This window comes from Tetranychus urticae, chromosome 1 (assembly GCF_039701765.1).
Source record: "Tetranychus urticae isolate SD_2017Ah chromosome 1, NJAU_TeUrti_SD_1.0, whole genome shotgun sequence".
NCBI lineage: Eukaryota > Metazoa > Arthropoda > Arachnida > Trombidiformes > Tetranychidae > Tetranychus > Tetranychus urticae.
In genome coordinates, this window is record NC_142958.1 from 5,486,492 (window position 1) to 5,509,649 (window position 23,158).

General features: G+C 33.1%; 7 protein-coding genes across 9 annotated transcripts; 3 read left to right on the top strand and 4 right to left on the bottom strand.

Moving 5' to 3' along the window:
- Window positions 1-1,568: 1,568 nt before the first annotated feature.
- On the bottom strand, window positions 1,569-6,195 carry LOC107362674 (phosphatidylinositol 4,5-bisphosphate 3-kinase catalytic subunit alpha isoform). The gene is made up of 3 exons (XM_015929782.3): window positions 5,016-6,195; window positions 2,763-4,906; window positions 1,569-2,646 (listed from the first exon to the last, which is right to left on the bottom strand). The coding sequence occupies exons 1-3, from the start codon at window positions 5,820-5,822 to the stop codon at window positions 2,379-2,381; spliced, it is 3,219 nt and encodes a 1,072-aa protein (XP_015785268.1). The 5' UTR covers window positions 5,823-6,195; the 3' UTR covers window positions 1,569-2,378.
- Window positions 6,196-6,536: 341 nt separating this feature from the next.
- Window positions 6,537-8,718, top strand: LOC107362424 (uncharacterized). Its single transcript, XM_015929495.3, has 2 exons — window positions 6,537-6,724; window positions 6,822-8,718. The coding sequence occupies exons 1-2, from the start codon at window positions 6,651-6,653 to the stop codon at window positions 8,512-8,514; spliced, it is 1,767 nt and encodes a 588-aa protein (XP_015784981.2). The 5' UTR covers window positions 6,537-6,650; the 3' UTR covers window positions 8,515-8,718.
- LOC107362426 (uncharacterized) lies at window positions 8,691-10,459 on the bottom strand. 2 transcript variants are annotated; one of them, XR_001568662.3, is made up of 3 exons: window positions 9,924-10,459; window positions 9,309-9,813; window positions 8,691-8,913 (listed from the first exon to the last, which is right to left on the bottom strand). XR_001568662.3 is itself a non-coding variant. In XM_015929497.3 (2 exons), the coding sequence occupies exons 1-2, from the start codon at window positions 10,358-10,360 to the stop codon at window positions 9,375-9,377; spliced, it is 876 nt and encodes a 291-aa protein (XP_015784983.1). In that variant the 5' UTR covers window positions 10,361-10,459; the 3' UTR covers window positions 8,691-9,374. The 2 variants fall into 2 exon arrangements, 1 of the variants encoding a protein (XP_015784983.1); XM_015929497.3 differs by having other exon boundaries at window positions 8,691-9,813.
- Window positions 10,460-10,823: 364 nt separating this feature from the next.
- LOC107362425 (DDRGK domain-containing protein 1) lies at window positions 10,824-12,187 on the bottom strand. The gene has a single exon (XM_015929496.3). The coding sequence runs from the start codon at window positions 11,960-11,962 to the stop codon at window positions 11,000-11,002; it is 963 nt and encodes a 320-aa protein (XP_015784982.2). The 5' UTR covers window positions 11,963-12,187; the 3' UTR covers window positions 10,824-10,999.
- Window positions 12,188-12,314: 127 nt separating this feature from the next.
- On the bottom strand, window positions 12,315-14,842 carry Hsc70-3 (heat shock protein 70 cognate 3). The gene is made up of 3 exons (XM_015929494.3): window positions 14,676-14,842; window positions 14,192-14,588; window positions 12,315-14,011 (listed from the first exon to the last, which is right to left on the bottom strand). Exons 2-3 carry the CDS (start codon window positions 14,586-14,588, stop codon window positions 12,399-12,401), a joined length of 2,010 nt encoding a protein of 669 aa, XP_015784980.1. The 5' UTR covers window positions 14,676-14,842; the 3' UTR covers window positions 12,315-12,398.
- Window positions 14,843-16,297: 1,455 nt separating this feature from the next.
- Polr3G (RNA polymerase III subunit G) lies at window positions 16,298-17,867 on the top strand. Its single transcript, XM_015929880.3, has 3 exons — window positions 16,298-16,724; window positions 16,814-17,034; window positions 17,115-17,867. The coding sequence occupies exons 1-3, from the start codon at window positions 16,400-16,402 to the stop codon at window positions 17,205-17,207; spliced, it is 639 nt and encodes a 212-aa protein (XP_015785366.2). The 5' UTR covers window positions 16,298-16,399; the 3' UTR covers window positions 17,208-17,867.
- Window positions 17,820-22,645, top strand: LOC107362752 (uncharacterized). 2 transcript variants are annotated; one of them, XM_015929878.3, is made up of 6 exons: window positions 17,820-17,961; window positions 18,081-18,434; window positions 20,391-20,657; window positions 20,756-20,875; window positions 21,138-21,527; window positions 21,741-22,645. In XM_015929878.3, exons 1-6 carry the CDS (start codon window positions 17,871-17,873, stop codon window positions 21,845-21,847), a joined length of 1,329 nt encoding a protein of 442 aa, XP_015785364.1. In that variant the 5' UTR covers window positions 17,820-17,870; the 3' UTR covers window positions 21,848-22,645. The 2 variants fall into 2 exon arrangements, with proteins under 2 accessions (XP_015785364.1, XP_015785365.1); XM_015929879.3 differs by having other exon boundaries at window positions 18,108-18,434.
- Window positions 22,646-23,158: the final 513 nt, after the last annotated feature.

Consider the following 23,158-nt stretch of genomic DNA (forward strand, 5'->3'; position numbering starts at 1 on the left):
TATTTTAACAAGAAAGCAGATTATTGCATCAAATGCTAACATCTACTATGTAATAACCAAAATTGCTGGTTCCAGACCTAATGAGACAATTTTGTTTGTATTTCATCTGGAAATCAAAGAAACTGGAAATATTGGACAGAACGGCTGCAATGAGTGCTGCATTTAAAATTAATAATCACATTTTGCTTAATAATTATTTAACATTAGTGGTAAGTCGTTTAGGTGCATTTATTATTTTCAAATCAATTTCATTAATGAAACCTTTTTAACCTTTTTAGTACGCTTTGGAGTGCGGCAGTTTGTACCTTTTGTTTTGTTCCAACATGAACCGAAATTGATATTCAATTACTAATAAACTGCAGTCCTACTCTTAACTTAACAACGATGTAATCAATCGAAATATTCGATCCAACTACTCGATCCAAATCTACAGTACTAAATTAAACTAAAGAGCGACCTGTTAGTAAAGTCTTTTGTAGGTTTGTAGATCTTTTCTTTAAATGAGCGTCGATTGAAAAGTTTCGGACTGATTATAAGAGTCAGGGCTGGAAAAGACCTGACTGAGCTGAGCGAATTTTGGGTCTATTCGAACAATTTTGATGAATTTATCGAATCAAATAGCATAAAAACTCTTGGCAAACTTTTTTCTGGACTCGAGCAAGAACTCAGTTTATGCAGTTGAAGAGGAATATTTCATCAATCAAATTAACAATATTAATTTTTAAACTTGTGTTTATTCTAATTTTCTTAAAAAAATTAGATCAAATAATTCAATAATACACTCAGCGCAACAATTATAAATACACTGAAAATTTATTAAAATTTATTAATTCTGCACATTTTACGGCTTTTTTATTGGATTGAGTTAATCTTTCTAAGAAAGGATTATTGTCAAGTTTTGAGTGAAAAAATCTCACAACTGTGTTGTATTAAACTGCAATCATGTGGGCTCTACTAACAGGTCGCTCTAAAATTCCAAATTATTGAATCTTGTTTCATTTATTATTAATGCGAACAAACGTGAAATTTTATTTTTTGTATGGAAATACAAATTAAAAGTTATAAAATTCATTGTTTTGAATTATAAGAAAGACAATTCCGCAGCGTTACGAGAGCAATTTGCGTGTTTCATTTGCAGTCAGAATTGATTAATATTTAATGAAACAAAGAGCATTGACTAATATTATTTATTTAATACTAATAGTATTGATTAATAACTTTGATTAGATTCACTAAACTTCCTCAAGATATTGATTATTGCAGATTTAATGGATGTGTCAAATAAATATTCATCATTTTTCAACCATGTGATGTTTATTAATTGATTCAAAGTGATTGATCTGATTCTTTCGACTGATCGATTAACTATTGACAAAATTGTACAAATGTCATTCTCAATATTCGAAACAAACCATTAAAAGCCATTGAAACGGTTGAATAATTAATTAAAGATAGTCACGGAATTTTATCCAATCAATTAGTTATCCTCTTTTTTATAATAGAGTTTGAAATTGAAAAATGGACGAATAGAAGAGATGATTAAAAATTATAATAAAGTGTTATGTTCATGTCAACAATTCAATTTTATAATTTACATTTTCAATCAGAAAATCCCATTTCAACAACAATAATAATTATAGTAATACAATAATAATAATAGTAATAATAATATGATATAAGGATGTATATTCAAATAGGTACAAAGTATGTAGCAGTGCAAAAAAGAGAGTAGCAAATAATTCGATGGCCTGTTTTCTCGGAAAAAAGGTTCAGTGGAAGACAGGGTTTCAACAGATAAATTCTTTCTTTTGGCTTATATTAGTATTTGTGGTATAAAAAGTTGATTTTCAACAGCCGTCAACAGTAAATAAGCTTCTGTGATATAATACAACTTCAACTGCAAAGATGAACAGGTTAGGACTATTGATCCAGCGATCTGATGGGACAGGAACCGCGCAAGATTATGAGCAAATACCAGGTTTAATAGTGATAATTAGTCAGAGTTGTAGTATAGTTGAAGACTGTTGGTGAGTTGAGTAGGCTTACAAGTGCGTCGGGTTTTCGTGAAGAGTCAAATAGCGAAATCCGAAATGAAATCCAAATATGAAAGAGATAAAGCGCAAAGCAAAAAATCCATCAATAATTAGATTTTAGAAATAAGTGAATCCATATAATCAGCATGATTGATTAATCTTGATAAATGGTGTTACCAGTTTTTTTTCAGCTCAATTTTAGGTCTATTTTATCAAAAATATTTAAGTTTTAAATTTCACCAATTATAACACCATTGTTTCGGATCCAGCCTTGTATGTACATGAAAAATGTGCAAAATTGTGATAATTCATAATGTTTGTCGAACGGAAAATTAGTAGAAATAATTAATTCTTGAAATGGGCAATATTATGGAAAAACCAATCAATCTTTGTAGTCCAAGCTCCCCCATGGGCTTCAAAAAATTGATTATTAAAATACTTGAGAGCATCTTCTTCATTTCTTTCAACTTGTAAGGTTTTACGCAAATAACCGATATCATCGATTGATTGAAGCTCTGGTATTCCTGTTGATAGCATCATAGTAAACAAGGTGATGAGTAAATTAGCATGACGACGCAGTGAAAGATATGCTAATCCACAAAGCTCGGTAAATCTATTGAGTAAATTGAAAAAAAGTATTAGTTAATCGATTCTAAGTGCAACTATAAGAGTTTATAATTTATTTATGAGAGTGATAGAATTCAAATTTCATGGCTGGAAAGAACTTACTTTTCAAATTCTTTGCTCTTCTTAGGGTTTTCAGAACCTTTTGAAATGACGCAAAGAAAATCGTCTGTTAAGACGAAAGGAACACGTTCTCTGTTGATTCCAAATTTTTTCTTGAAATGACCAAGAAAATGACCAAAATCAATATGAAATATTTGACCTTCTTCGTTGATCATAATATTATCTGGATTACGGTCACCAATTCCAAGAATAAAAGTTGCCACACAGTAGCCTGCACATGATTTGGTGAAAGTGTCGACAGCTTGGTCATAGTTATGGACATTATTTTCTTTAATCCATTTGTGAAGTTGTGTAGAGTCAACTTGAAATGCAGCCATTCGTCCACCGGTTCTCTGTATATTCATCACTGTTTTGGCACGAGGAACTACTTCAATCATACCAACTTGTTTACCTGTTGCTAAACAGGTGTAGGGCAGCATTTTCAGATCGTGACCCTCGCGACGCCAAATCAAGTCGAATATACGAATTACTTGAAGGGTAAGCATATCTTGCCGGAGATCATCTCCACTTTTGAAAATAATGGCACTGTGAGAAGTATATAATTCCGCATAAGGGTCAGGGTTGGACCAAACAAGCCAAAGAGGCTTTTTTGCTGAATCCATGATACGACAGTCTTCAATGCGAAGCCTACCCAATGTTAGTGTATGATTTAAAGGACTAGGAAAATTTTGTAGTGCTTCAATGTAATCTTCCTTTCGCATTTGATCCGAGAAAAATTTAATTCTTTCTCTATTATCGTCTTTCTTAAGCTTAAGTCCTTCCGTCAAAATGGTCAACTTTTCAAGGGCTTCAACTTGTTTCAATGTTGATTGAAGAGAATTGGTACAAAGACCGCGACAAAATGCTTCCAAAAGAATTGAAAATCGAAGTTGAACTGAAGGATCATGCATTTCTGCTTTTAAATGCCAGAAGAAATAGTGACCAATGCGTCGATTGAGAAGTGATCGTTTGAGCAGCATTCGGGAAAGGCCATTGTCAAGGTATGGTTCAAATTTGATAACTTGAACCAATTGGAGTAAGTATTGAGAGAGTAACTCATCAGACAAACTTTCATCTAACCATTTGACAGCAAAGTTACGGACCATTATATCAGCGTATTTACAATCTAGAAGTTCCAAGGCAGTATCTGATTTAATTGCTGGCCATTGTTTTAATAAGCTATACAATTGGGAGACATCGTCTCTTGAATTCCACTTAACAGCGTCAAGAAGCTTTGGCAGCGAATCGGGAATTTGAACACAATGTTCTCTCATTCTCCAGACTAAATTTTTTTCTTGGATAGTCATCTCTGATAAAGGGTCACGTTTAATTACTTCATGAAGCAATTCAAAGTCTTTTTCATCGATAGTTTTATATTTTTGATAACGACTGAGCTCAAGTCCATTACAGCCCATATCTTTACCAGCAAAATCCAAGTCACGACAAAAGTTGGCATGATACTCAATTATAGTTTCAGGAGGATAAATAACTGGAGCTTGATACCATGTTAATTCAATTTCCAAGCCGGGTGAATCTTTATTTGTATTTAATCCTAAGTAGCCGAGAGGATTGAGAAGTTCAGTGAAGTCTTTTGGGACAGGCCAAAGATGAAGTATTTTCCTTTCGACAAGTAACCGTGACTTATAATCAAACAAAGAAATGTTTCCCCAAGCAAGTGGACATATTTCTCCGGCTTTTTTGTTACGATTAGTGACTGAGCAAATTGATATAGAAAGTCGCGCACTTCGAGGTAAATCTGAAACAAAAATGTCAAATTCAATCTCCTGGTCCCATTTAGGGTTCCATGGGTCAACTCGAGACGTTTCTTTTGGTGGACAAAGGAGCTCAGCTCCATGATAAAGTCCACATTTAACAAATATTTTTTCAACATCTCTCACGTTAACGTAAGTTGCCCAAAGAATCTTGATTTTGAAATAATTATCCAATTTCCAGAGAAGCAAATATTGGCCTGTTTCTAGACCTCGACTCAAATCCTTGGAACCAGGATCAACTTTTGAGAATGATGATGACCGTTTTATAGATGACGGGATTAAAAATTGAAACTTTTCAATTTCCGAAGTGACGCGATTCTTATCGACCAGCATTAAGTTTGGACATCTATTTTGAGAAAGACAGTTGGTAATATACTGAAAATAAAAAATATGAAAAAAAGTTATGATTAATTTATGTTAACGATAAAATTTTAATATTTATAGCAATGTAAAGGATATAACTGATGAATAAATAATAATTTACCTTGTATCTACATATAGGATGGTTACCAAAAAAATATTCATTGACACCACAAACTTTGAGAACAAGAGAGTTTTCTTGAGGAGCTTCAGATTCAGTATAACCACCGGTTTTGTCAACAGGGCTAAACCAAGTCGTCTGGCCTAAAATCTGGCTAATGATACTTGAAGCTGTACAATCATGAGGTATATCGATTTTGAAACTTTCCTTACAGCCATCCTCTCCATTGGACCAGATACACAGAGTTAACATTGATTGATTGACCTTAGTACTGTTAGAAAAATATGACTCGTCAAGCTCAGGAGGATGAGTATAGTACAGTTTGGCTTCTGAGTCCATTTCTTCGCGTTTTTCAACAATTGATTTACAAAAATTGATAATATCTTTGCGAAAATTGAAAGTTTCGCCATTTTTGAACCTATCTAGCTCTGAAATGGTAATACCAATGGCTAGTGATATTTCAGCATTGGCACGTTTTTCATCTTTGTCACCTTCAGGTTCAATAAGCTTGAGGAGGGCAGTGAATAATCCAAGATCACAGAGACGACGATTTTCATCATAAAACTCTTCTACTTTAGCCTCTTGGGTGACTCCAATAAAGATGTAACAAGTAATATCACTGAGAAGTTGGAAAAGAACTTCTCTCTCAGCTTCTTTCCAAACATTTCTCTTAATCTTATCCAAACTATCTTCTCGACAACAAGGTATATCAAATAATAAACCATTAGGCATCAAAATACTGACTACAATTTGAGAAGATAATTGAGGAACACACCAGAGTTCACCTTTAGTTGGCCTCTTCTCAACCATATTTCATTTTTTAGTTGTTTAACGACAAGGATACAACATGGATAATGATTCACCGTTTTCGCGGTGGGAAAATTAATTAACATAAAATAAGAATAAAAAAAGAGCAGCAAACAGAAAAGGCAAGAATAAAAATTGTCTAGCCAAGAAACAAAAAGAAAACTCTTCAAAGACACTAAAGATGAGATTGCAGAACAAGAAGAAAGTGATGATAGCGATAGACGCGGTAATTTTCAGTTTCAATAAATGAATAGCGGTACGTTGGTTACACAGAATTATATTGTAGTTAAAAGTTCAAGAGTTGTCAATTAACAATCAAAATTGAATCAGATTAGAGCACAAGTTTTCAAAAGCTTAAAGGCAAGCAAATCATATTGTCAGATTATACTGTTGTGTTTATTTTTCACAGCTTATTAAAGTATCTGATCCTGATATTTAATCCGGATCCAAAGACCACTCCCAGCATAAATTTATCAAAAATATCAATTAATGACTTAATAAAATCAAATTAAAAATTTCAGGAATTATTTAATTATTAATTTAAGATGTTTTGTCATTTAAAGCATAATTAAACATAAATGGATATTTAAATTGACAAGTATTGATGGCTAACTTTTTCAAAATTGCCGCTAAAAATGGCCGACAGCATTTGGCAGAGATTGCAGCATTTAAACTCCACCTTTGGCTGAAAACAACTTTGCTTATAATTTTTTTTTGCATTCAACTTCGAAAGTAATCACAATCTGGTCATCAATCAGTTTGTATTTTCTTGTACATTCAATAGCTTCAAGTTGTTTCTCATATGTTCCTGTTATTTAATTTAATTTAATCATGGTTCAATCTGCTTATGAAACTGCGCTATCAATCCTCAAAAGGATCCAGGAAAGTGTCTCTTGTGCTATTTGGTGAGTAAAGGCTTTGACTTTGATAATAATATTTTGATATTATGTTTTAGATAAGCTTAATCATTTAAATTGTATCTTTTCTTTTTATTATCTACAGTCACAATCTCATCTCTAAGCCCATGAGAAATCCGTGTGGACACCGATTTTGTTATTATTGTATTGTCAATGCACTGGACCCGGCAGAAGACATCTGTAACTGTCCCAAATGTAATGCTGCTGTCAACCGTAATCGTCTTGTTCAAGATGTGTGTTTTGGTAAAGTAGTTAACAAAGCCAGTCAACTAATTGATTCTATCAAAGGAAGTGATTTGTCTGACAAACCGAATGGCAATAAAGATACTTCTCCTCTTGGTAAACGGCGGTTACCACAAGAAAGGCACGAGGATATTGATCTTGACAAGTCAATTGAAGAAGCAGAAGCTGAGGCACGAGAAATGGCTCGAGATGTAGTCAATAAAGGAGCTAAACGGCCCATTGAAACTCTAAATGATCCTATTGAAACTGTTAAAAGGCCTTTCGTTATGCCCAAAACATCAACTCCATCTGGCTCTGGTAAAGAAAGAGAACTCAGCCCGTTCCCTGTTTCATTTTTGAATAAATTCACATTACAACCAGATAAAAGGCCATCTGATAAACAAGCATCACCTTCACCAAAGAGACCTAGAGAACCATTAAATCGTAAGCTCAGTTTTGAAGGCGAAGATAGACGGGAAGGATTGATGAGTGATTCATCTGACTCTGAGGATCGCCGAATTAGATCTTGCGCTACTTATAGCAGATTTGATCGAGTTAGACAGTCATTGAAGAAAAATAATGGAGCTCAAACTGAACTCATGATAAATGATAAAAGAAATCAATCTCAGCAAACTGATGGGACAAACAATAGTGATCTTTATTCCACTCTATCTAATCTATTCAATTGTCTCTGCACTCAACATGGTATTCAAGGATCTATTTCCATTGAAAATATTGGCCGTTTTGAAATTAATTTGAGTAAACCTACCGATAACAACCTCAAGAATGGCCATCAGCCCGATCAATCTCATGTGGCTATTATGGTGGAAAAGTTAATTCAAACTGACCCTGAACCAATCAAGGAGAAACCCATTTTCAAAGAAAATGGTATAAATACGATAAATGTAGTGATGCAAGAAAATGGTATTCAAACGGATATTATCTGTGATAATAATGAACAACCAGCTTCTCGCAAAGATCAGAGTCTTGAAAATGCTGATACAATAGGACCCGATGAAGATGAGCCAAATGTCAATGGAGTATCAAAAGAACATCATGATGGATTAGGTGACATTGAAGTTTCTCATGAAGTTGCTAGTATCAGCCAAATCGTTAAAGAATTTTCAGAAGACCCGATTCAATCACAAGAAGAGGGCGATTTCACTCGTTATGATCATATTAAAGCTTCAACACGCATCTCTCAGCTAGAAAAAGTAGCTGAAAGTGATGGTGAAGCAACAGAAGTTATATCAAAAATTCAATCTTCCTATTCTAAAGATCAGAATGATGATGAAGATGAACCTTCCAAGGAAGATGGTGATGATTCCAATATTGTTTTAGAATCTGATGAAGATGATAAATTTCTTATGAGCTGTGTTTTCGATACTTTGGCTGAAGATGATGAATTGGAAGATGCACGATCTATGTCTCCAAATTCATCCCAAATTAAACCAAATGATAAAAGCAGCTTATATAACAAAGCTTTGAATAAAGATAATACCGATGATGGAAGTGAATCCAGAATCGAAGTCATCAACGATACACTCGAATATTAGCTAACTTTAATCTAATACTTTATTTTTCTTGCCTTGTAATTTGCCTTATACACAGATATCGTTAATCTTGTTCTCCCCATATTAATCTACTACCATTGTATAACTCAATCAATTTAACATAATACATTTTAACCTTTCATCAAATCATAATGGAATCAAGTTTGTGTTTCTGACGATTAAATTTGATAAATAATTTATTTTTTATTCTTGTTTTGTTTTTCTTCAGTAAAAGATAAAAGTCGCTTGTATTTTTGCTTCTCTAGTAATTCAAATTAAAGATTTCATGTAAATACAGATAAGCTCAGAGCATCTTTCTTAAATTGGCCGTTGAAATCATGACTTTGAAGTTTGGACCAAAGAGTTAAGTCGAAATAACCAGGTTAATGAGGAATGAAATGTCTTTGAGATGCAAATAAACAGAAGAAGTGTGTACATGTATAAATAATTTATGTGACTTAAAATGAACTGTAAAAATAATCGGTGCTTTTCGTATACTGATTTATAAGTTCTTTTCATTGAACATTCAGTTCTCAAAGTTTTGATTTAAATATTAGTAATTGCTTTAAACTTCTAATTACAAATATAAATTTACAAAGAAAAAAATGCTTAACTGTGAAAGACCAATTAAGAAGATTTAAGAGAAAAATGACTCAAATCTTCTGGTTACAAAATTAGTCTTTGTTGTCTGACTGCTGGTTTGAGTAAATTTTCTCTTTTAAAATAAATAGCCTCGATTAATTTTCCCAAGTTTGGTGTAGATTCATCTTAACGGAAACTCTTTTTGAACAACTTACGGATAGATGAACCACCAAATCTTAGCTTAACGTTAATTCGAACAGGTGTTTTCATAATATTCAGTTTCACTTGGCTAAAGGCTGTGCAACATGAAATGGCGATTCTAAATCAGGTCTTGGATACATCATAGATTGAGGTAAACCGAATAAAAAGGGTCCTAATTGAGGTGGAAACATTTGGGGCATGTAATTGGGCATGCAGGATGGTCCAACATCAGCCATCTGATCAGCAATTTCCGAGGAACCATTAATCTCACCCATTTGCTTAAAACTTTCATTAAAGTAGTTCATATACTCATTTGTTAACGGGATGGGCAACCGTATAAATATTGGCAGAGGGATATTTGGCATCTGCATGGGCATTTGAGCAGGCATAGACATCGCCATATGCAAAGGAACTTGTAACGGCATTTGGATTCCATTGAAATTCATTGGCATGGGCATTGTCATCGGTATAGGCATTGGCATCTGCATTGGCATAGGCATGGGAAATGGAAACTGTTGTCTAAATAAAAAATGTGAAAAACAAGGTTAAAGTCAATGACAACTAATGAATAGCTTAAAGACTAAGCTAAAATTATATCGCGTAAATCGCACAGAAATTGCATCACTTACTGTCCCATCATGAATTGGTTCCCATTTGTGGGAGGATTGGATGAACTTGGGGTCCGATATGATGATAATGGGTGTGAGGTCGATAACGGTGGAGTAATTTGAGGTGATTGAGGTTGTGACTGCAACTGTTGTGATTGATAGTGAAACTGTTGTAATTGAAGTTGCTGGAATGTCTGGTGTTGCTGTTGTGGTATTTGAAATTGGAATTGCATCTGCAATGGTGGTGGTGATTTCTCTTGAGCTGAGCGGTAAAAGACTCGATCATCGTTGACCAATTTAGGTTGATTAAAATCAATAAATTCATTATCTCGGCTATACCTTTTCTTTCGGAGAGTTTTTCTGGGTCCTTTAAATTTCTTGTCATTGAGATCCAAAAATTTCTCAGTTGTTGGTAGGTTTTGTTGAATTGAAGTGTGGACTGGTTCCTCGGTCATCATTATCACTTTTTCGTAATTAATTTTGTTAAACAATAAGAAAAAAATTAAACAAGAAGCTATAAAAGGCAAATTAAAACGTATTAACACTTGGGATTAAAAGAGGAATAGATGATCTTCTGACAGCTTCATTTGTTTAAATAACAAAGTTGACAAAAAATCGTTAAAGCTTAAATGAGAGAAAAGGGTTCTGATTGGACAATAGGTTATCTAACTTGTCTCTTTGTTTTGCAATGCATTTTCAACACATTTAAAAGAAGAAAGCTATTTCTTATTTTTTGAGTCATAATTATGATCATTGATCGGTCACTGTAAATCTTATCAAGTAATCGATTGGTAGATCAATTACTTTCCACAGTGATTTGGAATAAGGACTGATTTTAATTTTTTATTTTTAACCAATACTGAATTTGCAGTCTATTTGAGAGTTAAATTCAGCTTTAAGTTGATAAGATTGTAGACAATGTTTTTCATTAGATGTACAAAAATATTTTAATTTTATGAAATTCAGTGTTAAATTATACAATTTATACGTTATACATTAGTATTTTTAATTTTCAAATGTATGAAATTTTGATTGATATACGGAAAAATGGATCAACAAATATTTTTCATTAAAATTAAAAAAATCAACTTAACATTTCAGGCTTTCATTTTAATAAGTTGATTACTATTTTCCACTAGTTCACTTATAGCAACTCGACCTCTACGACGAATGAATTTGGCTATATTTTCTAACTCATCTTGAGTAATATAGATGAATTTTCCTCTATCATCGATAACTCCAGTCAATTGTTGGTCCTCTAAAAGTAAATTTAAGCGATTTATGGCATCTTGTGTTTTCATCTGAAAAGTACCAGCAAGATCTTCCAATAAAACAACTTTCTCATCTTTGATGAACTGGATGAAAGCAGCTAATTTATTCGATTGCTCGGTTTCATCTGTATCCAAATCGAATCCCTCTTCTTCAATTTCGAATGCTTGCTTCATCTTTAGATATTCTTCATGTTCTTGTCTTTCTTTTTCTTCTCGAATTTTTCTTTCCTCTTCTTCTCGTTTCTTTTCTTCTTCCTTCTCGGCTTCCTCCTTTTTCCTTCTCTCTTCATCCAGCATTGCTTGTCGTTGTTTACGTTCTTCCCTCTCTTGTAGTTCCCGTTCACGGGCCATTTTTTTCTCTGCTTTCATCTCCAACTTTCGTCTCTTTTTAGCACCAATTTTACCTTCAGGAACATTAGGCTCTCTATCCATGTCTCCATCGTTTCCATCACAACTATCTTCATCATCATCATCATCTTCATCGCCTGCTCGGTTAACAAACTCCGGAGGTTGATCAAACTGGTCATCATCAGCAGGGGCAGATCTGTCTGATCGACCTCCACCACGAACAGGACGACGATTCCTTACTTTACGAAAGGGTGCGTCACCACTTGATCCAGGCCTTGGAACAGGAACACCACGAACAGGTCGACGTTTACTTTCTTCATCTTCATCTAAGTCTTCTACACTGGCATAACTAGTCCTTCGACCTCTCCATATGATTAGAATCACAAAAGCAAGTGTTATTAAAGATCCAAGAACACTAAATAAACTGACCAGATCAATCATCGAACTTGAATTGTATTATAATCTATTTTAATGGTGAAAATAACTAGACTGTTAAGTCTAACATACCACACAAGGTAAAACTCAACCTTCTAATCAGCTGATGCACAATGCGATGTGTCACTTTTGTTAACTCCGCCTTATCCATGTTGGCAGTTTAACAAAAAATTCATTCAACTGAATATTGTTTAATCAAAAAGACGTAACGCGATGAATTTTTATGAGATAAAATGGCTTTCATACCGAGAATATATTGTTAAATAACCGGAAACAGTAAAAATTTAGTTTTTAACTAAAACAAAATTTATATTTAAATAAAAATGAGAAAAAGGAGAAATGATGGAGACAATTTAAATTTAAATGTAAATCAAAAGTGGATTTTTTTTGTTTCAATATTTACAAAATAATCATTTTACTAGTATAAATTAAGTTTTTCTTCCTATAATTCATCTTTACTGTCGGCTTCGGGTCCGCCACCGGGAGTTGGTCCTGCACCACTAGCATAAAGTTTAGCAATAATAGGTTGAACAGAATCTTCTAATTCCTTCTTTTTAGCTTTAAGTTCTGATGTATCGGCTGATTCACCATTAGCATCAAGCCACTTGATAGCGGCATCAAGAGATTCTTCAATCTTGGTTTTATCATCATCAGTAAGCTTAGCACCAAGCTTTTCCTTGTCTCCGATTTGATTTTTGAGTGAGTATGCATAAGACTCGAGTTCATTTTTGGCCTCAACTTTTTCCTTAATACGTTTATCTTCATCTGCGAACTTTTCTGCATCTTTAATCATTTTCTCAATATCATCAGGAGATAATCGATTGTGATCATTCGTAATAGTAATCTTTTCCTTGTTACCAGTACCTTTGTCTTCAGCAGATACTTTAAGGATACCGTTTACATCAATTTCAAAAGTAACTTCGATTTGAGGGATTCCTCGAGGAGCTGGAGGGATACCAGTTAAATCAAATTTACCAAGAAGATGGTTATCTTTGGTTAAAGGTCGTTCACCTTCATAAACTTGGATGGTAACAGTGTTTTGATTATCGGAGGCAGTAGAGAAAATTTGAGATTTTTTGGTGGGGATAACAGTATTACGAGGAATCAATTTGGTCATAACACCACCAACAGTTTCAATACCCATAGTAAGAGGATTAACATCAAGTAAAACAAGATCACCGGTATCTTCTTCACCGGATAAGACTCCAGCTTGAACGGCAGCACCGTAGGCAACAGCTTCATCAGGGTTAATGCCCCGAGTAGGCTCCTTTCCATTGAAGAATTCTTTAACAAGTTGTTGGATTTTAGGAATACGGGTTGAACCACCGACAAGAACAATTTCATCAATATCTTTCTTTTGTAAATCGGAATCATCTAATACTTTTTGGACTGGTTTAAGAGTAGATTTGAATAAGTCCATATTCAATTCTTCGAATTTAGCTCGAGTCAAAACTTCGCTGAAATCTTCGCCCTCAAAGAATGATTCAATTTCAATTCTTGCTTGATGAGCAGATGAAAGAGTTCGCTTAGCTTTTTCAACCTCTCGCCTGAGTTTTTGAACAGCTCGGTTATCACTTCGAATATCTTTGCCGGTCTTCTTTTTGTATAATTTAATGAAGTGATCCATAACTCTTTGATCGAAATCTTCACCACCAAGATGAGTGTCACCATTAGTAGCAACGACTTCGAAAACTCCTTGATCGATGGTAAGTAATGAGACATCGAAAGTACCTCCTCCAAGATCGAAGACCAAAATGTTCTTCTCACTCTCTTTCTTGTCAAGACCGTAAGCAATGGCAGCAGCTGTAGGTTCATTGATAATACGCATAACGTTTAGACCAGCAATGGTACCGGCATCTTTGGTAGCTTGACGCTGAGCATCATTGAAATAAGCTGGAACGGTGACGACAGCATGAGTAACTTTTTTACCAAGATATGCTTCAGCTGTCTCTTTCATCTTGATCAAAACCATTGCACTAATCTCTTCTGGAGCGAAGGTTTTATCGCCTTGACCGGTTTTTACCTGAATGTGAGGCTTGCTGTTTTTATCCAAGACTACGGAAAAAGAGAAATAATTGGATAAGAATGATTAGTCAAACGTAAATTTTACCCGTCAACTACACCCATACTCAAATTATGACTTGGGGCAAAAATGCATCTTATGAAATTACAACAATTAAACTCATCCATAAGAATAAGTAACATAAAAGTAATAAATAGAGTAAATAGTCTTACCTTTGAATGGAAAATGTTTGATATCAGATTGAACTGTGGGGTCACTCCATTCACGACCGATTAGACGCTTGGCATCGAAAACGGTGTTTTCAGGGTTAGAAGTCAACTGATTTTTGGCAGCATCACCAATTAATCTTTCACCTTCTGGTGTAAATGCTACATAACTGGGAGTGATACGGTTACCTTGGTCATTGGCAATAATTTCGACGCGACCATTTTTGAAAACACCTACACAGGAATAAGTGGTACCCAAATCGATACCAATAACTGTACCAACACTGTCTTTGGCATCCTTTGCATCCTTTTCTTTTGCACTAATCGATTCGAAAGTAACCAAAAGACCAAAAATTAAAAAGAGGGGCATAACCCTCATTGAACCAGATTTATAGTGAAACATCTAGAAAGATTTGGAAAGATAATATGAGTAAAATTTAAAGGGACAAGAGTAAAACACATAGAAATACTAAATAAAAAGATATAATACCTTGTGGATTGTGACAATTATAAATAAAAAGAATCAAAAAATTGATTTAAGAGAAAAGACAATCACAATCAAATTAAACACAGTTGTATACGTTCAATTGTAATTATAATAAAAAATGAGTTGACAATTTCAATTTACTAAACACAGTATAAAATAGATTCGTTGAAATTCATCAAATGATAACTTACTCGGTAAACTCTAGACAATAAGATTCAACACATTCAGTCGTGGCTCATTCCTATTGGCTCTTTAACCAATCCAATGTGTCTCCTTCTGATTGGCTGGTTAGAAGGGAAAAAACACTTTTTTCCCCAATACTTGCACCTTGAGAAGAAGTAGTGACATCTATCCATTTATTCAGACCTCATTTTCATGTCAAATTTCATGTAATCAAGTAAACTATCAATTCAATTTCATCATCTGTTTACCTTTGTTTTCATCGCTATGCTGACGTTGATTTAAAATTGCGGGTTTAAAAACATTCAATTTGCTTAGAACAATCAAGGCTTTCAATATTTATAAATAAATTAACCAAACTTTAACACTCGATGTGATGTTTTCGTTTTTTGGATGAGAATTGTTTGTTTGAAATGACAACTGTTTTTGGCGTCTAATCATCATTATTTGCGTTTTTTATCGACATTTTTTTAGTTGACAGTTTTTTTTTATCGAGTCAGTGCCCGGTTGATCGAAGATTTGAAGCTAATTTGAGATCGATTTTGAAATGATCCAAAAATTATTGTCGCTCCATAAGGCAGTTGGCTTTTTGTGTGTACTTTTATCTATTCATATCCTTATGCATCTAATTCAAGCTAAATAGTTATTATTTAATGCAATTTCAAACTCAACTTTCACCTCAGTAATGTTTTTGTTTGATTATTCTTAGTTGATCCATTCATTGATCATTCAAGTTGCTGCATCTGTTATAAATATGATGTTCAGTTACGCTTTTTTAAAAATCCTTTAATATTGATTGCAATTTACATGTTATGATAAAAACAATCGAAATCTGAATGTTCAAGATGAATCGAGAAATGTGATATTGTTTCATTGCCAAGTATTGTCGTTCATTCCAGATTAGACTTTGATTAGGTGTTGATTGAAAAGAGTCAATGATTGTTAAATTCTTGATTGCTTGAGAAAATTCTTGAATTTTCTAGGCAATCGGTTAACCCAACAATCTGTTTAAATATCTCAGTTGAACTTTTCAGATAAATTGTTGACTATTGGCATTGGCTATAAAAGGTTAAACCGTTAACAAATCAATGAATTTTAATTGTTATTCAATACAATCAATGAAATAATCTATTCCATCAAGAGTAATACGCTTAGCCGCAATTGAAATTAGCGCGAGATGGTAACCAAGATGCGGTCTTGGTAATTTCCTTCAGAAACTAATCACGAAACAATTTTAATGATATTGATTAAATAAATACAAATTAATATGCGATGCTAAATAAACCAAGCAGTCATTTAAAGGCATTTTGATTGCTTATTCATCGTGTATTTAATGTGATTGTTTACGATAGTAAAATTTTAGTGTTCGATTAATCGATATTTCTTTCAACATAAACATTTGTTAAAACCCATTTAGACACATGTTTTTCATAAGAAGCCCTCGTTTTGTCTGTTTACATCATATTTGGTTTTTTAGTAAGGAGTCTCTTAGACTTATTCCCTGATTTTTTGGTTTTTACTTTGATGTGAACTTTTTTGATTAGATAATGTCCCGTGGCCGTGGCAGAGGAGGGCGAGGCTTTACATTTAACCTAGAATCCATAGGTATTGGTAAAGGAGAGCAATTACCGGCTCCAAGTCTCGCTCCTCCACCTTTATATCCAAGTCTACCTGTTAAGCCAGAGCCTATCATTCCTGGTGACAATGATAATTATAATTATTTGCATGATGTAAAACAGTCATTGATTTCATCATTTAGATCATCAAAATACTTCGTAGTTCCTCCTAAAGTTAAAACAACGGTTCAAAGATACTCGGACAAATTTGATGCTGCCAACACTCTGACAACAAGTTCAGACTTAGATTCTCTAGGTAAGATGAATATAATTTTTTTCACGATCTTTGCACACACTAAATTATGGAAGTAGTGATTTATAAAATGTTACACCTTTGTTTTGCAGATTGGAGATTGTTTCCGGAGGAACTCAAGCCAACTAAAAAGATTAGAAAAACTAAACTGGTGAAAACACTGGGACCTGATGATGTAGATCAGTTGTTGAAAAAGATGGAAGAGTTGGAAGAAACGGGAGAAAAAAGTCCGAAATCTGAAAAGGATGAAAGTGAACCAGAAGGTGAAATCGATTCAGACGAGGGTGAAAAAGATGAAGAAGAAATCGAAGAAGTAAGTAACATTAAATGTGAACTCAACTAATTTGATAAATTTCAACCACTAAATGTTTTTTAAATATTCATCTATTCCAGGACACTGATTATGCTCGAAATTACTTCGATAATGGAGAAGGTTTCCTTGAAGACAACTCTGATGACAATTTGGATGAAGGACCAGTTTATTGAAGGACACTGAAGAATGACACAATCCGTGCATATATTGCCAAACAAATAAAATGATAGTTATTACCATAATACTCAATTTCAACACTAAACAAGTTGAATTTGTTTGCCTATTCAATCAATTGAATACTTTATCATTACCAATCCATTCTATGAATATTGACTCATCCGGCTATTATCTATTTGACGGGAATCATCCATGATTACATTTCTAGGAAGTGACCTTTTTTTACTGTTGAATGGAAAATTATTGTTTATTTAATCGACTACTTATTTAAATACATCAACAAATCAAAAATGGGTGTATTCATAGATATCTTACTTTAAAACCCAAACTGTTAGCTATTATGTCACCTTTGTCATCATCATCAACATCATCATCTTCAAATTCATAAGCTCAACGGAAATTAATCATGTTATGGCTCATTTCACATCTTTCACCATTCACTTCTTTATACCTTGACACCACTATTCATGTTCATTTGTAAAAACTGATGTAAAAATGGGTTTTCAAATTTCAATTGTCCTCTCATTTTTGTTAATTACTATTTTGACGAGAAGAAATACCATTTTAATTTGTAAATCACATTTCATCTCCATCTGTCTTTCCATCATCCCTGATTTAACTTCTCTGTCCAATAAATCTATCTCTTTATCAACTAAGCAATGCTTTCTCGACTCTCCAAAATTCAAATTGTTACTCTTGTATTGTGTATGATTGTGTATATTGGCAATTCCAGTGATCGAGGAAAAAGAAGTATGTTAAATTCAAAGTATTAATTTGCTTCTCAATTTCAAAATTACAAAGTAATTTTCTAATTGTTGACCATTTCTCTGAAACACTTTGGGTTATTTGATTATTCTAAATTTCTAAAGCTCTTTGGAATCTTTTTGGTGGTCCAGGAGTCGGTGGTGGTGTTGGTGGCGGTGGTGGAAATGGCCTTTCATTACCTTTTCCTTTACCCTTTGGTCTTGGTGCTCACAACATGAGGAACCCGGCTTATCCATTCTTCCCAAACTCCGTCTCTGACTGTCCAACTGGCGATGGCAATCGAACTGGTATTTGTGTACCAAATTCATTTGAATGTCGACGTCGAGGTGGTCGAGCATTAGGAAATTGTTATGCTACACCAATCAGTGGCTCTGGTGGTAACCAAAGACCCGACAATAGTGGGATAGGTTTTGGTTCAGGCTACAATCCTGGTATTCCCGTTGGTGTTTGTTGTTTCCGTGAGTTTGTCATCCTTCATCATACTAATACCAATTCTAATTCTAATTGATTTCATCGTGACAAAACAAAATCAACATAAAATCTTTCTCTGTAGCCAAGTCTCATAATAAACTCAGGTAAACAAAAAACAAAATACAATTCTCTTAATCCAAATTGATCCAATTTTTCCTCTCGGGGTTAGTGATTTATCTAGTCTCAATCAAGCTCAAGAAACATCTTAATTATACACAAAATAATGCATCTTCATCATGTTAATGACTGTGAATATTGTGAAAAGAACCTCTCAATCTCTTCTTTACTTTCAATCACTCAAGTTAAATTCAGAGTAATATTAATACTCAATGATGACTATCGTGACTATCGTTAAATCACATCTTTAATCATTCTTGGTTTGCAGTAACCAAACCTATCAAAGACAGTTTTTTTGTGAATTTCAATTAATTGTTACACGATTCAGCAGATATCAATAATGATGTTGATGATTTGTTCAGTAGATAGACTGTCAATAGATAGGCTTTATAAAGGCCAAAAAAAGTAGTCCACGTATTAATAATAATATACTAATCTGTATCAGGTTATCTTTAAATTCACGTAAACAATTTCAAGTTAAACTTGTTGAATTTGGTTGAAAAACGATTGCTTTTTTCACTAATACTCATTCAAAATACCACTTTTTTTCATCGTGTAACTTTATTAACTCACATTCATCATTTTTGTTGATCTGTTTTCATCGTCTTTAATAATCACTCACTAAAGCTTTTCAAAAATCATCTCTATTTCATGAAAAAAACATCAACATTATCAGCGTTGTTGATCACGAATACATCTAAGACTTATTAACCGGTAACCAATCGACCTGGATACACCTTTTTTAAAATCTGTACCAACTCAACTTGATAGCCAATCTTTTTGTTATTGTTTGTTGTTGTTGTGATTAGTGATGATGAATCAAATATCTTATTTCATTCCAATCATTTGCTTTTGCTTATGAACCAAAAATTAAACAGCTAAACTATTACATTAGATGAACATGATTAAATCAACTTTTGCCTCATTATTATGGTTAGTTAATACAGAAAATGAATGATTGACACGTTGTTGTTTTCGCATTGTTCACATTGTTATTCACGTTGACCCCACTTCACTTGACTCTTTGCTTTCAAATGTACATTTAAGGTAACCTTTTTAATCAATGGTTATAGAGAGATTTTAAAGTTACCTTTAAAATATACATGATGATGTTGATGATGAGAATAGCTTGAAAGATGAACAAAAGAAGAGAAAATGATTTATCTCTTCTCTTTTAAGCCATTTCAATCTCGACTACTGTTTTTAACGGTTACCATAATAAATCAAAGTATGATGAAAAAAAAGGTGAAACTGGCAAACTGATTAAATGTAAAGGCTGGAAACAAATAAAAAAATTGAACTTAACAACAAATCATGATGAGGGTAAAACGGAAAAATCAATTTACACTTGAACAGTAGCAGTTGATTGAAAAGGTAGAGTCCAGTCCACAAAAAGGGTGAAATGAGTTGAAATTATTTTCCAGTTAGCTTGATTGGGTTTATTGTTGGTTTGCAATTTACAAATTATCTTTTTAGCCAAAAATTATAATTCATTTTTAACTACAACAATGTCGATCTCATCAAAACAATTTACTGTTCAATTCCCAGTCACCATTTTTACCTCTACAACGATTAAAAAACAAAAACATTGAGAAACATCGAGGGAAAGTTTATTAAGTTCAAAACACTGTGATGATCATTTATTTTAATTATCATGCGTGTGAAATTCACATGAGACTTGGCACGTGTTAATTAGTATATTTACATGATTGTAATAATTATACAATTTTAATAAACACCCTTTTATAACCAAACCACTTTTCCTAAATATGCTTTTGTTTCAATTTCCCACTTTTTTTCTCTGCCTTTTTACTGTGACATCAAAGTTCAAGTAACATGTGGTGGATCAATCCTTTACAATGGTACTTATTTTCGCAATCCAAATGCTCCATCGCCTTATACCGATTCTCGGCCTTGTTCAGCCCAGATTAGTAACCTTAAACCAGATATTTGTCAACTTAGGTTAGACTTTTTAATCTTCAGTTTAGCCCAACCAACGCAAGGTGAATGCGATAAGGATAGATTTGTTGTTAACGGACAAATCCAAAATGATGTTATTCCTCCAATGTGTGGGGTTAACTCTGGCCAACATAGTAAGTCAACTTTTCGTTTTTAATATTGATTAATAACTTATCTGTTTAATTATATTCGTCTAATGATTATTATAAATATTTCTTGCCCTTTCGTTTAGTATATATTGATGTTGCTGGTACTTCAGGGCCTGTGAGTTTAAATTTCATTACAACTGGCCACCGGAGTAGACAATTTGATGTCAGAGTTACCCAAATACAATGTCACTCTCCGTATAGAGGTTAGTTATTTTATATTGTAAACATTTATTATTGATTTAATGGTTCGTTGAAACAAATCAACACTAAATATAAATTGTGTAATAATCTTGAAATTGGCCCTTTTCTTGCCTTAAGTAAAATCTAACCTTACATTAAACACACATTCAGTGAATAATTTGCTTTAACAGCTTTCACATTTTACATTCGGTAAACCATTAAATTTGATTCGTTTTATGTTTATGCTAATTTCATTTATCAAATTTTTCTTTGCCTGTATTTTAGCCCCTGCTCATTGTTTACAGTATCATTATGATGTTGTTGGTCGTATAATGTCGTTAAATTTTGACCTTTATAATGATGGAAACACTTATTTCAATAATCTGGATTATACTATTTGTTTTCGCAAAGAACCAGGATTTTGTACAATGACTTATTCCGTTCCTTCTGAACGTGATCCAGATGAAGAACCAGAGATCACCAAGCCTCAAAGGCCTGGCTCTGTCTTCCGTTACTTTGAAATTCAACCAGAATCTAAAACATCTGAAGCTCCTGGAGCCGGTATTGTTAAATGTCCCTCGGATTATTTAATGCTTGGTGGTATAAGATTTTGTGGTGGAAGACTTAATGCTAATGTTTTCTCTAATAATCCCTCCGGGGATACTGAAGTAACAGGTTAGTAAACATAATTTATCAATTGATTGGTACAAATTTTAATCGGTATTAAGCTGCTTACTTACTAAATTGTTGCTTACAAGTTTGCCATAATTTGTTGAATAGTTCTTCGATCATATCTGCATGGACATTCACAATTCTCAACTTTTATCCAGTCTTACCTTTGAAACTGTAAAGGACTAAACAATATTTTCTTTTCATTTTATCTAACAGATAATAGCACTGGCCCCATCTTTGCGAGGTTTGTTAGTGACGGAAAAGAAGTTAAGAGAGGATTTTTCCTGAGTTATCGAATGAACCCATGCTTTATTGGCGGATAAAATTAAGAAATTAACTTACCAATTTTCAAGTTTATTTTCCACGGAACAAAGGACACAATTTAATGGCAATTGATTGAAACCATTTAAATTAAAGTATTATATTTTGATGTAACAAGTGATATTGACTTTTTGTTTTCAATTTTTCCAAACCTTTCAAACAATTTCAAGGTTCAAGACCAAAAGTTGAGTTAATTTATCTCCTTATTGATAAATGACGTAACCTTTGATTGTTTCATGAAACACAAAACAAATTATAATGAATGAATAGCTACTTAAATCATGTTTATCAATTCATTCAAATCATCAATACAACTATTGGCCAGTGTGGTCTTCCAAGTGGAAAAGATTTTCTAATGAGATTCATTTCCTTTTGCTGTAAACTGAAGGCACAAACAATTCAATTATCACAATTGTAAACCAAAGATGTTAATGATTACCTTGATAATGGCCTTAATGATAATCACTGCTTTTCAATCTTGAAAATTGAAAGCAAAATGTATAATAATGCAATGCATCATGAAAAGAAAAATCCAACATGCTGATGGACAAGAGCTGTCAATGTTAAACACAAGTTGAATAGAAACACCTTTTTGTAGATTAATTAATCAACATGAGTTTATCATAAACATTCAGATCTAACAAGTGTTTTTAATCAAAGGCAGTGACACAAACTGTTAAAGGCCTAAATCAAGAGGTTAACCTCAGTTTTGGAGCCAAATTTAAAATGTAATTATCTTGTTTTTTTAATAATAATTGGTTTGTTATCTAAAGTAAATAAACTCTGATACTATGAAGGAACCAGCTTTTTAATCAACTTCCTATCGTTTTCCTGGTTAGAAATAGATGAAACAGATTAAAATATGCTTTTAATTGTTATGTTTTACCATTGTAAACATTAAATTGTTTAACCACATTAATTAGTATTTATTTAAGCCCAACTGAGTGGTTAACCCTAAACTAGAAACAAAACGATGAGAAAAGGAAACAAAAAGTTCAAATCTGATAATGATTAACGCTAAAAGGGAAACAATTAGCTTACAGTAATTAACATTATTTCCATGATTGTTGACATCATTATAATTTCCGATTTACTCGTTAAAGAGACAATGAACGTTTAATTTGTGATCAAAATTAACAGATCAAACAAACTTAAACAATAAATAAGCTTAAAAATGTGAGAAATTGATTCAATTGTTCTGCAGTCTTTTCATCAAAATCCAATCAATTTGATCACAATTCATTTTTAAAGACAAATTTAATTTTTCTTTTTTGATTGATTTAAATTTAACAAGTGAATTAATCTTTTTCATC